General features: G+C 35.2%; 1 protein-coding gene across 1 annotated transcript in view; it reads left to right on the top strand.

Moving 5' to 3' along the window:
- The first annotated feature begins 1,577 nt into the window (after positions 1–1,577).
- Positions 1,578–16,454, top strand: part of tescb (tescalcin b) — a 16,926-nt gene continuing 2,049 nt past the window's right edge. The window contains exons 1-8 of the mRNA XM_062032132.1: positions 1,578–1,864; positions 3,898–3,967; positions 4,136–4,216; positions 4,282–4,421; positions 4,519–4,580; positions 7,532–7,639; positions 7,707–7,754; positions 14,332–16,454. The exon at positions 14,332–16,454 is cut by the window's right edge and continues 2,049 nt beyond it. Of these exons, the coding sequence (XP_061888116.1) occupies positions 1,801–1,864; positions 3,898–3,967; positions 4,136–4,216; positions 4,282–4,421; positions 4,519–4,580; positions 7,532–7,639; positions 7,707–7,754; positions 14,332–14,409 (651 nt within the window). The 5' untranslated portion in view covers positions 1,578–1,800 and the 3' untranslated portion in view covers positions 14,410–16,454. The remainder of the gene's footprint in view (positions 1,865–3,897; positions 3,968–4,135; positions 4,217–4,281; positions 4,422–4,518; positions 4,581–7,531; positions 7,640–7,706; positions 7,755–14,331) is intronic.

The raw sequence follows: 16,454 nt of genomic DNA, 5'->3' as shown, positions 1-16,454 counted from the left end.
GGTTCATTTAATAGTCAAAACAAATTTACAATATTGCAATCAGTTGATAAAACATTGTCCTTTACAATTATAAAAGCTTTTTACAAAAATCTACTACTCTGCTTGCATGTCAGCAGACTGGGGTAGATCCTGCTGAAATCCTATGTATTGAATGAATAGAGAATCCTTTTGAATCGGGAAAAAAAATCGTTTTTGAATCGAGAATCGTGTTGAATTGAAAAAAAAAAATCGATTTTGAATCGAATCGTGACCCCAAGAATCGATATTGAATCGAATCGGGGGACACCCAAAGATTCACAACCCTAATATGTATATATATATATATATATATATGTACACTACCGTTCAAAAGTTTGGGGTCACATTGAAATGTCCTTATTTTTGAAGGAAAAGCACTGTACTTTTCAATGAAGATAACTTTAAACTAGTCTTAACTTTAAAGAAATACACTCTATACATTGCTAATGTGGTAAATGACTATTCTAGCTGCAAATGTCTAGTTTTTGGTGCAATATCTACATAGGTGTATAGAGGCCCATTTCTAGAAACTATCACTCCAGTGTTCTAATGGTACAATGTGTTTGCTCATTGGCTCAGAAGGCTAATTGATGATTAGAAAACCCTTGTGCAATCATGTTCACACATCTGAAAACAGTTTAGCTCGTTACAGAAGCTACAAAACTGACCTTCCTTTGAGCAGATTGAGTTTCTGGAGCATCACATTTGTGGGGTCAATTAAACGCTCAAAATGGCCAGAAAAGGAGAACTTTCATCTGAAACTCGACAATCTATTCTTGTTCTTAGAAATTAAGGCTATTCCACAAAATTGTTTGGGTGACCCCAAACTTTTGAACGGTAGTGGATATATATATATATATATATATATATATATATATATATATATATATATATATATATATATATATATATATATATATATATATATATATATATATATATATATATATATATATATAAGAAATACTTTAATTTCAGTGAATTCTAGCTATACTCCTCCCCCTTAACCCTGCCCCCCACCCATCTCCCGAATTCGGAGGTCTCAAGGTTGGCAAGTATGTTTCTACCTGTCAACTGTCAGTTTAGGCTGCTCGCCGGCTCCTCATCACCACTTCAAGATGGCGGCCCAATTTCTCGCGTCACAGCAGCCAATGCTGCGTTTACTTATAAGATGTCTACGCCTGTATCTAATTAGCTCATTGGTTCATGTTCAGACTTGAATTAGTTCTTGCTTGACTGCGGGGTTTGTCTTTAAAAACACACACTCACACACACACACACACACACACACACACACACACACACACACACACATAAAACAGAGACGGTAACAATAAATACAAATTAAAAAATTGACTTTTTGTGTTTAATTGGAAAAGTAGTTAAATATGCGACCAATAAAAAAGTAGGTTGAGTTTGACTCGATATTTATTCGGCTTACTCCAAAAGAATTCTGCCAAAAAGACAAGAAATAAATCAAATACAAGGCATGGCGTGTCACAAAGATTTTAACGGCTTTGGAATGAAAATCGATATAACGACTGGGTGAAGCCTGGCTCCGTGACGTCACCGGCCTTGATTGCGGAAGTAATGTGTTGGCTCTCCGCGGGGATGAAGGCTGCATGTTGCGGTGTGTGTGTGTCAACTGCTCCGATGCGTTTCACGACATCTGAGCTTCGCTTCTTTTCGCCTCCTTTGCTCAGTAGTTGACTCGTCCTTCTACCCACCGACCTGTCCCCGCCAGCGGACCGGCCCACCAAGGACTTTTTCCTCCCTTGAAAGATGGGTGTGTGGCAGTCTGTACCTGGTCCGCCAGAATACAGACAACTGGCGGAAAAGACGGGCTGTGAGTATGCTAACAAACATTAAATATTGTTTGTTTACGTGTAAATAATGTTACTGTGTATGAAACTTGATGAATTGTATTGAAATTACAACGATGTGTTGCATTGACTTCCTGGCCACTTCATTAGGTACAACTGCACACTATAATAGCACCAACACAAAATAATTATATTTTCATATTTTGTGTATATCGTGTAATTACAGTGGGTGGCCAAAATATAACAACAAAGCTCTCAGTGCAGTTCCACCCTGCTAAGCACAAGAATATATAAACACTATTCAACTACAAACCCCGTTTCCATATGAGTTGGGAAATTATGTTGGATGTAAATATAAACGGAATACAATGATTTGCAAATCCTTTTCAACCCATATTCAATTGAATGCACTACAAAGACAAGATATTTGATGTTCAAACTCATAAACGTAATTTTTTTTTTGCAAATAATTTAATGGCTGCAACACGTGCCAAAGTAGTTGGGAAAGGGCATGTTCACCGCTGTGTTACATGGCCTTTCCTTTTAACAACACTCAGTAAACGTTTGGGAACTGAGGAGACACATTTTTTGAAGCTTCTCAGGTGGAATTCTTTCCCATTCTTGCTTGATGTACAGCTTAAGTTGTTCAACAGTCCGGGGGTCTCCGTTGTGGTATTTTAGGCTTCATAATGCGCCACACATTTTCAATGGGAGACAGGTCTGGACTACAGGCAGGCCAGTCTAGCACCCGCACTCTTTTACGTGGCTTGGCATTGTCTTGCTGAAATAAGCAGGGGCGTCCATGGTAACGTTGCTTGGATGGCAACATATGTTGCTCCAAAACCTGTATGTACCTTTCAGCATTAATGGCGCCTTCACAGGTGTGTAAGTTACCCATGTCTTGGCCACTAATACACCCCCATACCATCACAGATGCTGGCTTTTCCACTTTGCGCCTATAACAATCCGGATGGTTCTTTTCCTCTTTGGTCCGGAGGACACGACGTCCACAGTTTCCAAAAACAATTTGAAATGTGGACTCGTCAGAACACTTTTCCACTTTGTATCAGTCCATCTTAGATGAGCTCGGGCCCAGCGAAGCCGACTGCGTTTCTGGGTGTTGTTGATAAACGGTTTTCGCCTTGCATATGAGAGTTTTAACTTACACTTACAGATGTAGCGACCAACTGTAGTTACTGACAGTGGGTTTCTGAAGTGTTCCTGAGCCCATGTGGTGATATCCTTTACACACTGATGTCGCTTGTTGATGCAGTACAGCCTGAGGGATCGAAGGTCTCGGGCTTAGCTGCCTACGTGCAGTGATTTCTCCAGATTCTCTGAACCCTTTGATGATATTACGGAGCGTAGATGGTGAAATCCCTAAATTCCTTGCAATAGCTGGTTGAGAAAGGTTTTTCTTAAACTGTTCAACAATTTGCTCACGCATTTGTTGACAAAGTGGTGACCCTCGCCCCATCCTTGTTTGTGAATGACTGAGCATTTCATGGAATCTACTTTTATACACAATCATGGCACCCACCTGTTCCCAATTTGCCTGTTCACCTGTGGGATGTTCCAAATAAGTGTTTGATGAGCATTCCTCAACTTTATCAGTATTTATTGCCACCTTTCCCAACTTCTTTGTCACGTGTTGCTGGCATCAAATTCTAAAGTTAATGATTATTTGCAACAAAAAAAAAGTTTATCAGTTTGAACATCAAATATGTTGTCTTTGTAGCATATTCAACTGAATATGGGTTGAACATGATTTGCAAATCATTGTATTCCGTTTATATTTACATCTAACACAATTTCCCAACTCATATGGAAACAGGGTTTGTAGAAGCAGAGTCATATAGTATTGCAGGTAATGAAGAGGCCATGATGCTTTAGTGATCAATAATTCATATTGCCGGGTAAAAGCGGTGTAACTTACTTCTCCATGTTCCAGTAAATAAAACATTAGACACCGGACAATTCCACCTGTAGCGGACATGGACACAAACGAAAAGTGTTTTACATGCAATTTGAATATATTTCTAAATGTGCTTTGCAGTCAGCTATGAGCAGATAGGAGTTCTGCATAAAAGATTCAAGCAGTTGAGCCACGACGAAGACACCCTGAGGTATTTTTATTCTTTGTTCTTATTTATTCTGCTGCTCATTGATTTCATGCTGCTAGAAACCTGCCTGACAGGCTCCTGGTATCAACGTATTGTGTGACAATACAGCAGCTGCAGCAAGGTCTTATGGGTAATAAACGTGCCACTTATTGGTTTTTTTCCGTTCCCCAGGAGGGAGCACTTCATGGCCATCCCAGACCTGGGGTGGAATCCCATCCGTCCGCAGATCATAGACGCGTTCTTCGACAGGAGGTGCGGCCATCACACCTAGCTAGTCGCTATCAGTTAGCATGGTTTACGACGTCCTCCATTTGTAGAAACTTTGTGCCAGCTGGAGAGGGCACGGTGGACGAGATCCGCCTGGAGGAGTTTGTGGTCATCATGTCCCATTTCAAGCCGCCTTCGCTGAGCATGACGGACGAGGAGCGGGACAGCATCAGGAAGGAGAAACTGAGATGTGCGCTTAGCAACCCGTCGACCAATCAAAACGTTCCTGTTTTAATTCCTATTTTTTTTACAACCGTTTTTAAGTGTCTGCTGTGTTCCGTCTGCAGTTTTATTCAACATGCACGACAACGACAACGACGGGATAATAACGCTGGAGGAATACAGACATGTGAGTGCTGGCATTTTGAAACTGTGTTTTTGTATTGTGGAAGTATAAATAATCTGCTCCAGGGTCAAACTGACGTTGTCGTAAATATTTGACTTTCTTTATTTACTGTCTTTTGCTGTGTCAAACATTTTAGCTAGTATTGATGTTATTTGAACACTGATACATTTTGCAGTTAAATAGAGGAGTGAACATTTCAATAAACAAACTAAAGATTTTATAAACAAGTTGTGACAACTAGAGAAATGTCTGATAATGGCTTTTTTGCCGATATGCGATATTCCGATATTGTCCAACTCTTAATTAACGATGCCGATATATACCAGTGTTTCCCACACATTCATTTATTTGTGGCGGCCCGCCACGAAAGAATTACGTCCGCCACAAATAAAAAAATAAAATAAAAAAACTTTTTTTTTTTTTTTTTTTTTTTTTTTTGGTCCTGTCCAGCTTCTCAGACAAATCATATAGTTGATGTAGATGCCCATATCAGCTGTTCAGATTTACTTTACAAAAGAGAAGTGTAGGATACTTCTCTTGTTGCCTTATTTGTATTTGACCACTACTGTTTTCTGTTTATTTGTTACTGACTGTGGCAGGACACCTCTGCCTCTGTTTCACTTTATGTTGCTGGTAAATAATATGGTTGTAGTAGTAGGCTAAAGTTAAATGATTTAAGTATGCACTAATTAAAGGGGCAGAGCTTTAAGAGACATTTTAGCTTTTATATTTTATAAGATATATTTTTTGTAAGAACCACAATTAATAAATATATTTCAGTGAATAACTTATTGTTCAAATCTGTATATAAATATGTACATAAAGTGTTGTAATTATATTGTAAAATGGATGGATGGTTGGACGTTTAAAACAAAACTGTTATTAATTAGTAAGTATACATTTTTTTAGCCTTTTTAGAGAAAATCATATCATTGTAGTAAATAATGCAAATTACACGATGATGTCATGGTGACCACGCCCATAGCCACGCCCCCACTGCCACAGGTATCTTGGCAGTTTATGGGAAACACTGTATATAGTCGTGGAATTAACACATTACCATGCCTAATTTTGTTGTGATGCCCCGCTGGATGCATTAAACAATGTAACAAGGTTTTCCAAAATAAATCAACTCAATTTATGGAAAAAAATGGCAACATGGCACTGCCATATTTATTATTGAAGTCACAAAGTGCATTATTATTTTTTTATAACATGCCTCAAAACAGCAGCTTGGAATTTGGGACATGCTCTCCCTGAGAGAGCATGAGGAGGTTGAGGTGGGCGGGGTTGGGGGGGTTGAGGTGGGGGGTAGGGCATAGCGGGGGGTGTCTATTGTAGCGTCCCGGAAGAGCTCGTGCTGCAAGGGGTTCTGGGTATTTGTTCTGTTGTGTTTATGTTGTGTTACAGTGCGGATGTTCTCCCAAAATGTGTTTGTCATTCTTGTTTGGTGTGGGTTCACAGTGTGGCGCATAATTGTAACAGTGTTAAAGTTGTTCATACGGCCACCCTCAGTGTGACCTGTATGGCTGTTGACCAAGTATGAATTGCATTCACTTGTGTGTGCCGTAGATATTATGTGCCTTTAAGGTTTATTGGCGCTCTGTACTTCTCCCTACGTCCGTGTACACAGCCGCGTTTTAAAAAGTCATAAATTTTACTTTTTGAAACCGATACCGATATTATCCGATATTACATTTTAAAGCATTTATCGGCCGATAATATCGGCATTCCGATATCATCGGACATCCCTACTGACAACGTTTCCTCACCTCATTAACTCTCAGTCACAGCAGCTGATGGACGCTGTATTGAGAAAAGGAAAGCCAGATCAAATAGTTTTCTCCTTCGCTTTATACTTTTAGTGTGGGGACAAGTGTGTCTGTGTGCTATATTGTCCACACCTGTCTCCATCTAAACACATCAGTGCGCTCTTAAACACACGCCAGGAAGCTTGGCTCCGTTTACTCATAGGGGAGATCTCCGAAGCAATGTCCGTATAGTTTGTACGCCATGATTTTCAAGCCGAACGGTGCTAGTGCGCATGCGCCTGACTTAGTTTTCAGGAAGTAAGCAGTGTTCCCTAAAATGCATCACTAAATGACGGTTTTTCCTGTAATTAAAAAATTAGACTGTATTACCAACCATCGGTTTATTATTATACCGTTTGTTACATCCCTAATATCCATACATACACACACACATACACTACCGTTCAAAAGTTTGGGGTCACCCAAACAATTTTGTGGAATAGCTTTCATTTCTAAGAACAAGAATGGACTGACGAGTTTCAGATGAAAGTTTACTTTTTCTGGCCATTTTGAACGTTTAATTGACCCCACAAATGTGATGCTCCAGAAACTCAATCTGCTCAAAGGAAGGTCAGTTTTGTAGCTTCTGTAACAAGCTAAACTGTTTTCAGATGTGTGAACATGATTGCACAAGGGTTTTCTAATCATCAATTAGCCTTCTGAGCCAATGAGCAAACACATTGTACCATTAGAACACTGGAGTGATAGTTGCTGGAAATGGGCCTCTATACACCTATGTAGATATTGCACCAAAAAGCAGACATTTGCAGCTAGAATAGTCATTTACCACATTAGCAATGTATAGAGTGTATTTCTTTAAAGTTAAGACTAGTTTAAAGTTATCTTCATTGAAAAGTACAGTGCTTTTCCTTCAAAAATAAGGACATTTCAATGTGACCCCAAACTTTTGAACGGTAGTGTATATACATACATATACAATATACACATCTCTGATTTAAAAAGAAAAAAAGATTGCTGTTCTAGACTAGATTGATGAAGACATGATGAAGTGAATCGCAAGACAAAAAAGCTCGATGCACGAGTTAATGTTTTTGTTTTTGTTTCTGGCTGAACTAAGGTCTCACCTGATTGGCTGATGTGATGCATTATTTTGTGTTTTTTTTTTTTTTGCATCTACCGTAGGTGGTAGAGGAGCTTCTGTCTCGCAGCGGGTCCCTCGGCAAGGAAGCGGCCGAAAGCATCGCGGAGGCCGCCATGTTGGAAGTGGCCGCTATATCGATGGGTCACATGGTACGTTCGCCAACCGACGCTCGCGGCTTCTTTCTTAGCCGTCGTTAACTCACTTGTGGCCCTGCAGGAACCTGAGGAGTTCTACGAGGGCATCACATTTGAGCACTTCCTCAAGGTGGGTCGCTAAAGTTCTTAAACACACTTGCTTGGACTCGCAAACTTTTTACATCTCAAAAATATTTTTCTATGCACGTACAACCTCAGAATATTTTTGCCATGCAAGTACCGCCTGAAACATTTTCATACCATGCAAATACTACCAACAAATATTTAATTAAGCAAGTACCACCCTAAGAAAGTATTTTGCTGTGCAAGTGCCACCTGAAAAATATTTATGCAGTGCAATGTGTTGCTACAATATGCCACAACTACTGAAAACATATTTTACTAAACAAGTACCACCTTAAAAAAAATATTTGCTATGCAAGTACCCTTTTACCATGCACTCCCTAAAAAAAAAAGTATTTTTACATATCAAGTACCAACTTAAAAAAATATGTTTCTATGCAAGTACCGCCTGAAACATATTTTCCATGCACTACCTGGAAAAGTATTAATACCACCTTAAAAATATGTTGCTATACCAGTACTACCTAAACCAGGGGTCACCAACCTTTTTGAAACCAAGAGCTACTTCTTGGGTAGTGATTAATGCGAAGGGCTACCAGTTTGATACACACTTAAATAAATTGCCAGAAATAGCCAATTTGCTCAATTTACCTTTAACTCTATGTTATTATTAATAATTAATGATATTTACACTTAATTGAACGGTTTAAAAGAGGAGAAAACACGAAAAAAAGTGACAATTAAATTTTGAAACATAGTTTATCTTCAATTTCGACTCTTTAAAATTCAAAATTCAACCGAAAAAAAGAAGAGAAAAACTAGCTAATTGGAATCTTTTTGAAAAAAATAAAAAAAGAATTTATGGAACATCATTAGTAATTTTTCCTGATTAAGATTAATTTTACAATTTTGATGATATGTTTTTAATTGGTTAAAATCCAATCTACACTTTGTTAGAATATACAACAAATTGGACCAAGCTATATTTCTAACAAAGACAAATCATTATTTCTTCTAGATTTTCCAGAACAAAAATTTTAAAAGAAATTCAAACAAAAAACAAATTAAACAAATTAAAAAACAATTAAATTAACAATTTAAATTAAATTAAACAAATTAAAAAACAATTAATTTACTTGAACATTGATTTAAATTGTCAGGAAAGAAGAGGATGGAATTTAAAAGGTAAAAAGGTATATGTGTTTAAAAATCCTAAAATCATTTTTAAGGTTGTATTTTTTCTCTAAAATTGTCTTTCTGAAAGTTATAAAAAGCAAAGTAAAAAAATTAATGAATGTATTTAAACAAGTGAAGACCAAGTCTTTAAAATATTTTCTTGGATTTTCAAATTCTATTTGAGTTTTGTCTCTCTTAGAATTAAAAATGTCGAGCAAAGCGAGACCAACTTGCTAGTAAATAAATAAAATTTAAAAAATAGAGGCAGCTTACTGGTAAGTGCTGCTATTTGAGCTATTTTTTAGAACAGGCCGGCGGGCTACTCATCTGGTCCTTACGGGCAACGCGTTGGTGACCCTTGACCTAAACATATTTTGCTTAGTACCGCGAAAAAAACAATGCAAGTGCTACCAAAAAAAATAAATTGCTATCTAAGTACCACTTGCAATATATTTTCCATGTACTATCTAAAAAAGTATTTTACTAAGCAAATACCATCTGAAAAATGTGTTCCTACACTAGTAGTACTTAAAAATATTTTGATTAGTACTATGGAAAAAATCTATGCAAGTACTACCTTAAAAAAGCAGGTTGCCGTGCAAGTACCACCTACAAATGTTTTGCTGTGCAAGTACCACCTAAAAAAGTATTTTTGTCATGGAAGTAACATGCAGGGGTAAAAAGTATGTTAAGCAAGTACTACCTGGAAAACATATTATTGGCACTATTTTTGTCACGCAAGTAATACCTGGGGGGGAAAAGTATGTTATGCAAGTACTTTGAAAATGTTTTCCATGCACTCCCTAAAAAAAGTATTTTTACATATCAAGTACCAACTTAAAAACATATGTTGCTATGCAAGTACCGCCTGAAACATATTTTTCATGCACTCCCTAAAAAAAGTATTTTTACATATCAAATACCACCTTAAAAAATATGTTGCTATTCCAGTACTACCTAAACATATTTCGCTTAGTATCTAAGTACCACTTGCAATATATTTTCCATGCGCTATCTAAAAAAGTATTTTAATAAGCAAATACCATCTGAAAAATGTGTTCCTACACTAATAGTACTTAAAAATATTTTGATTAGTACAATGGAAAAAAAACTATGCAAGTACTACCTTAAAAAAGCAGGTTGCTGTGCAAGTATCACCTAAAAAAGTATTTTTGTCATGGAAGTAACATGTAGGGGTAAAAAGTATGTTAAGCAAGTACTACCTGGAAAACATATTATTGGCACTATTTTTGTCACGCAAGCACCACTTGAAAAAGTATTTTTGTCATGCAAGTAATACCTGGGGGGAAAAGTATGTTATGCAAGTACTACAGTACCTGGGAAAAATATTTTGGCACTATTTTGTCACACAAGTACTACCTGAAAATGTGTTACTATACCAGTACTGCCTAAAAACATTTTGCTAACCTTAAAAACAAAAATCTAACCAAGAAATACCACCTGGAAAAAAACGTGTTATGCAAGTGCCACCTGAAAAAGTACTCTTGTCATGCAGGTACCACACAAACTATATTTTCCTAAGCAAGTACCACCTGAAAAAATATGTTGCTCTGCAAGTACCGCCTGAAACATACTTTTTTAAGGTAGTGCATGGAAAATATTTTACTAAGCAAGTACCACCGGAAAATGTAGTTCCTGTGCCAGTACTACTTACAAATATTTTGATTAGCACCACTGAAAAAAACAATGCAATTACTACCTGGAAAAAAATATTTTACTATCTAAGTACTAACTAAAATGTTTTTGCTACACCTGAAAAAGTATTTTTGTCATGCAAGTACCTCTTAAAAAATATGTTGCTAAGCAAATACTACTTGAATAAAACATTTTGCCATGTCAGTACTATTAAAAATATTTTCTGTAATGCTAGTACCAAGTGACCATGTGTTGCTATGCTAGTACTACCTGGGGAAAATATTTCGCAAAGCAAGGACCACCCAAAAATATTTTGTTTATCCAAGTACCCCTTCCAAAATATTTTGCCTAGCAAAGTGTAGCTTTTTGAATATTTGGCTCAGTTAAAAAAAATACGAATTTGTAAATATTTTTCAATTGTTTTGTTCTTTTGGGTAATACATTTGTACGATAGTGTTTCAAATATTCTTGTATTTAAACTAGGGCTGCAACTAACGATTAATTTTATAATCGATTAATCTGTCGATTATTACTTCGATTAATCGATTAATAATCGGATAAAAGAGACAAACTACATTTCTATCCTAGCCAGTATTTTATTGAAAAAAAACAGCATACTGGCACCATACTTATTTTGATTATTGTTTGTAAATGTTGCAGTTTATAAATAAAGGTTTAGTAAAAAATAAAAAAAATAAAAATTAATTAAAAAAAAAACTGCGCATAGCATGGATCCAACGAATCGATGACTAAATTAATCGGCAACTATTTTAATATTCGATTTTAATCGATTAGCTGTTGCAGCCCTAATTTAAACCTAAAAAAACAAACAGTACCACTAGATAAAGTGGTATAGTGGTACTTGGACTGGAAAAAAAAATATGAATTTGTAAATAATTTTCAATTGTTTTGTTCTTTTCGGTAATACATTTGTACGATTGTGTTTCAAATATTCTCGTATTTAAACTAGGGCTGCAACTAACGATTAATTTTATAATCGATTGTGTCGATTATTACTTCGATTAATCGATTAATAATCGGATAAAAGAGACAAACTACATTTCTATCCTATCCAGTATTTTATTGAAAAAAAACAGCATACTGGCACCATACTTATTTTGATTATTGTTTGTAAATGTTGCAGTTTATAAATAAAGGTTTAGTAAAAAAATAATAATAATAATAATTTTTTTTAATTTAAAAACAAAAAAAACTGCGCATGCGCATAGCATAGATCCAACGAATCGATGACTAAATTAGTCGGCAACTATTTTAATAATCGATTTTAATCGATTAGCTGTTGCAGCCCTAATTTAAACCTAAAAAAACAAACAGTACCACTAGATAAAGTGGTATAGTGGTACTTGGACAGGCAAAAAAAATATGAATTTGTAAATATTTTTCAATTGTTTTGTTCTTTTGGGTAATACATTTGTACGATTGTGTTTCAAATATTCTTGTATTTAAACTAGGGCTGCAACTAACGATTAATTTTATAATCGATTAATCTGTCGATTATTACTTCGATTAATCGATTAATAATCGGATAAAAGAGACAAACTACATTTCTATCCTATCCAGTATTTTATTGGAAAAAAACAGCATACTGGCACCATACTTATTTTGATTATTGTTTGTAAATGTTGCAGTTTAAAAATAAAGGTTTAGTAAAAAAAAAACTAAAAAAAAACTGCGCATGCGCATAGCATAGATCCAACGAATCGATGACTAAATTAATCGGCAACTATTTTAATAATCGATTTTAATCGATTAGCTGTTGCAGCCCTAATTTAAACCTAAAAAAACAAACAGTACCACTAGATAAAGTGGTATAGTGGTACTTGGACAAGCAAAAAAAATATGAATTTGTAAATATTTTTCAATTGTTTTGTTCTTTTGGGTAATACATTTGTACGATTGTGTTTCAAATATTCTTGTATTTAAACTAGGGCTGCAACTAACGATTCATTTTATAATCGATTAATCTGTCGATTATTACTTCGATTAATCGATTAATAATCGGATAAAAGAGACAAACTACATTTCTATCCTATCCAGTATTTTATAGAAAAAAAACAGCATACTGGCACCATACTTATTTTGATTATTGTTTGTAAATGTTGCAGTTTATAAATAAAGGTTTAGAAAAAAAAAATTAAAAAAAAAAAATTTTTTTATTAAAAAAAAAACAAAAAAAAAACTCCGCATGCGCATAGCATAGATCCAACGAATCGATGACTAAATTAATCGGCAACTATTTTAATAATCGATTTTAATCAATTAGCTGTTGCAGCCCTAATTTAAACCTAAAAAAACAAACAGTACCACTAGATAAAGTGGTATAGTGGTACTTGGACAGGCAAAAAAAATACGAATTTGTAAATATTTTTCAATTGTTTTGTTCTTTTGGGTAATACATTTGTACGATTGTGTTTCAAATATTCTTGTATTTAAACTAGGGCTGCAACTAACGATTAATTTTATAATCGATTAATCTGTCGATTATTACTTCGATTAATAATCGGATAAACGAGACAAACTACATTTCTATCCTATCCAGTATTTTATTGGAAAAAAAACAGCATACTGGCACCATACTTATTTTGATTATTGTTTGTAAATGTTGCAGTTTATAAATAAAGGTTTAGTAAAAAAAAAAAAAAAAATTTTTATTAAAAAAAAAAAACTGCGCATGCGCATAGCATAGATCCAACGAATCGATGACTAAATTAATCGGCAACTATTTTAATAATGGATTTTAATCGATTAGCTGTTGCAGCCCTAATTTAAACCTAAAAAAACAAACAGTACCACTAGATAAAGTGGTATAGTGGTACTTGGACAGGCAAAAAAAATATGAATTTGTAAATATTTTTCAATTGTTTTGTTCTTTTGGGTAATACATTTGTACGATTGTGTTTCAAATATTCTTGTATTTAAACTAGGGCTGCAACTAACGATTAATTTTATAATCGATTAATGTGTCGATTATTACTTCGATTAATCGATTAATAATCGGATAAAAGAGACAAACTACATTTCTATCCTATCCAGTATTTTATAGAAAAAAAACAGCATACTGGCACCATACTTATTTTGATTATTGTTTGTAAATGTTGCAGTTTATAAATAAAGGTTTAGTAAAAATAAATAAATAAAAACAATTTTTTTTTTATTAAAAAAAAAAACAAAAAAAAACTGCGCATAGCATAGATCCAACGAATCGATGACTAAATTAATCGGCAACTATTTTAATAATCGATTTTAATCGATTAGCTGTTGCAGCCCTAATTTAAACCTAAAAAAACAAACAGTACCACTAGATAAAGTGGTATAGTGGTACTTGGACAGGCAAAAAAATACGAATTTGTAAATATTTTTCAATTGTTTTGTTCTTTTCGGTAATACATTTGTACGATTGTGTTTCAAATATTCTTGTATTTAAACTAACGATTAATTTTATAATCGATTAATGTGTCGATTATTAGTTCGATTAATCGAATAATAATCGGATAAAAGAGACAAACTACATTTCTATCCTATCCAGTATTTTATTGAAAAAAAACAGCATACTGGCACCAAATTAATCGGCAACTATTTTAATAATCGATTTTAATCGATTAGCTGTTGCAGCCCTAATTTAAACCTAAAAAAACAAACAGTACCACTACATAAAGTGGTATAGTGGTACTTGGACAGGCAAGTGCCAATATTGCATAGTATTCATTTGCTACTACAAGTGAATGAGAGTGTGTCTCTAAACTTTTGTACACTGTACGTACATTTTCCAGCTGCTGAAAGACTTTGAGATTGAGGCGAAGATGAACGTCCGCTTTTTGAACATGGACGCGACAAATCTATGCAAGTGACGTTTGTACAAATCCAATAATCAGTCATGGCTGTATATACAGTACAGTGTGCGTGCATTGAGCAGCACCGCTTTTGACAAACTATGCAAATCCCGACACAATGCACACATTCTTCTTATGCAACAGCATTTGTATATAGTCCAAATGCAAGCCAATATGCAAGATGTGGAGGCAATAATCCAGAGATGCAGGTTTGACGGTGTATGCACATACTTTCAGAGGGTTATTGACATGTTTGTCTGCAAGTAGCCACAACATTAGGCACACCTGCACAAACCCACGACATGCAACTCAAGATCAGCATCAGAATTCACCACGTTTCGAATATTTAGCCCCCTCTACTGTATTTTATTACGCCTAATATTGTGGCCCTTGAGCGTGCAACCACGTGACGGGCTTCTTGCAACTGCTTTGATGCTCACTGCTTGGGTTTTTTTTTTAGCAATAAAAGACAGTTAAGCAAAAGTGGAGGTGGAGATGCATCATTTTGACGACAAGGAAATGGAGTCAACATAAGGCGTTTCTGATCCAACCTGTTTTGTTTGTTCCACGCCACAATCTTATCAGATGCAATACTTGGATGAAGATACACATTTTTAAATGCCTTTGTGTTGGTTTTCTTACATACCGTATCTTTCGGATTATAAGTCGCTCCGGAGTATACGTCGCACCGGCCGAAAATGCATAATAAAGAAGGAAAAAAACATACACTAGCGTTCAAAAGTTTGGGGTCACATTGAAATGTCCTTATTTTTGAAGGAAAAGCACTGTACTTTACAATGGAGATAACTTTAAACTAGTCTTAACTTGAAAGAAATACACTCTATACATTGCTAATGTGGTAAATGACTATTCTAGCTGCAAATGTCTGGTTTTTGGTGCAATATCTACATAGGTGTATAGAGGCCCATTTCCAGCAACTATCACTCCAGTGTTCTAATGGTACAATGTGTTTGTACCTCAGAAGGCTAATTGATGATTAGAAAACCCTTGTGCAATCATGTTCACACATCTGAAAACAGTTTAGCTCGTTACAGAAGCTACAAAACTGACCTTCCTTTGAGCAAATTGAGTTTCTGGAGCATCACATTTGTGGGGTCAATTAAACGCTCAAAATGGCCAGAAAAAGATAACTTTCATCTGAAACTCGACAGTCTATTCTTGTTCTTAGAAATGAAGGCTATTCCACAAAATTGTTTGGGTGACCCCAAACTAGTGTATATAAGTCGCATTTTTGGGGGAAATGTATTTGATAAAAGCCAACACCAAGAATAGACATTTGAAAGGCAATTTAAAATAAATAAAGAATAGTGAACAACAGGCTGAATAAGTGTACGTTAAATGAGGCATAAATAACCAACTGAGAACGTGCCTGGTATGTTAACGTAACATATTATGGTAAGAGTCATTCAAATAACTATAACATATAGAACATGCTATACGTTTACCAAACAATCTGTCACTCCTAATCGCTAAATCCCATGAAATCTTATACGTCTAGTCTCTTACGTGAATGAGCTAAATAATATTAGTTGATATTTCACGGTAATGTGTTAATAATTTCACACATAAGTCGCTCCTGAGTATAAGTCGCACCCCCGGCCAAACTATGAAAAAAACTGCGACTTATAGTCCGAAAAATACGGTATTTGATATTTTACGGTAATGTGTTAATAATTTCACACATAAGTCGCTCCTGAGTATAAGTCGCACCCCCATCCAAACTATGAAAAAAACTGCGACTTATAGTCCGAAAAATACTGTATTTGATATTTTACGGTAATTTGTTAATAATTTCACACATAAGTCGCTCCTGAGTATAAGTCGCACCCCCATCCAAACTATGAAAAAAACTGCGACTTATAGTCCGAAAAATACTGTATTTGATATTTTACGGTAATTTGTTAATAATTTCACACATAAGTCGCTCCTGAGTATAAGTCGCACCCCCGGCCAAACTATGAAAAAAAAGTGCGACTTATAGTCCGAAAAATACGGTATTTGATATTTTACGGTAATTTGTTAATAATTTCACACATAAGTCG

This window comes from Entelurus aequoreus, linkage group LG21 (genome assembly GCF_033978785.1).
Source record: "Entelurus aequoreus isolate RoL-2023_Sb linkage group LG21, RoL_Eaeq_v1.1, whole genome shotgun sequence".
NCBI lineage: Eukaryota > Metazoa > Chordata > Actinopteri > Syngnathiformes > Syngnathidae > Entelurus > Entelurus aequoreus.
Note: the sequence above shows the minus strand (reverse complement) of the source record. Positions and strands in the feature narration are given on the sequence as shown.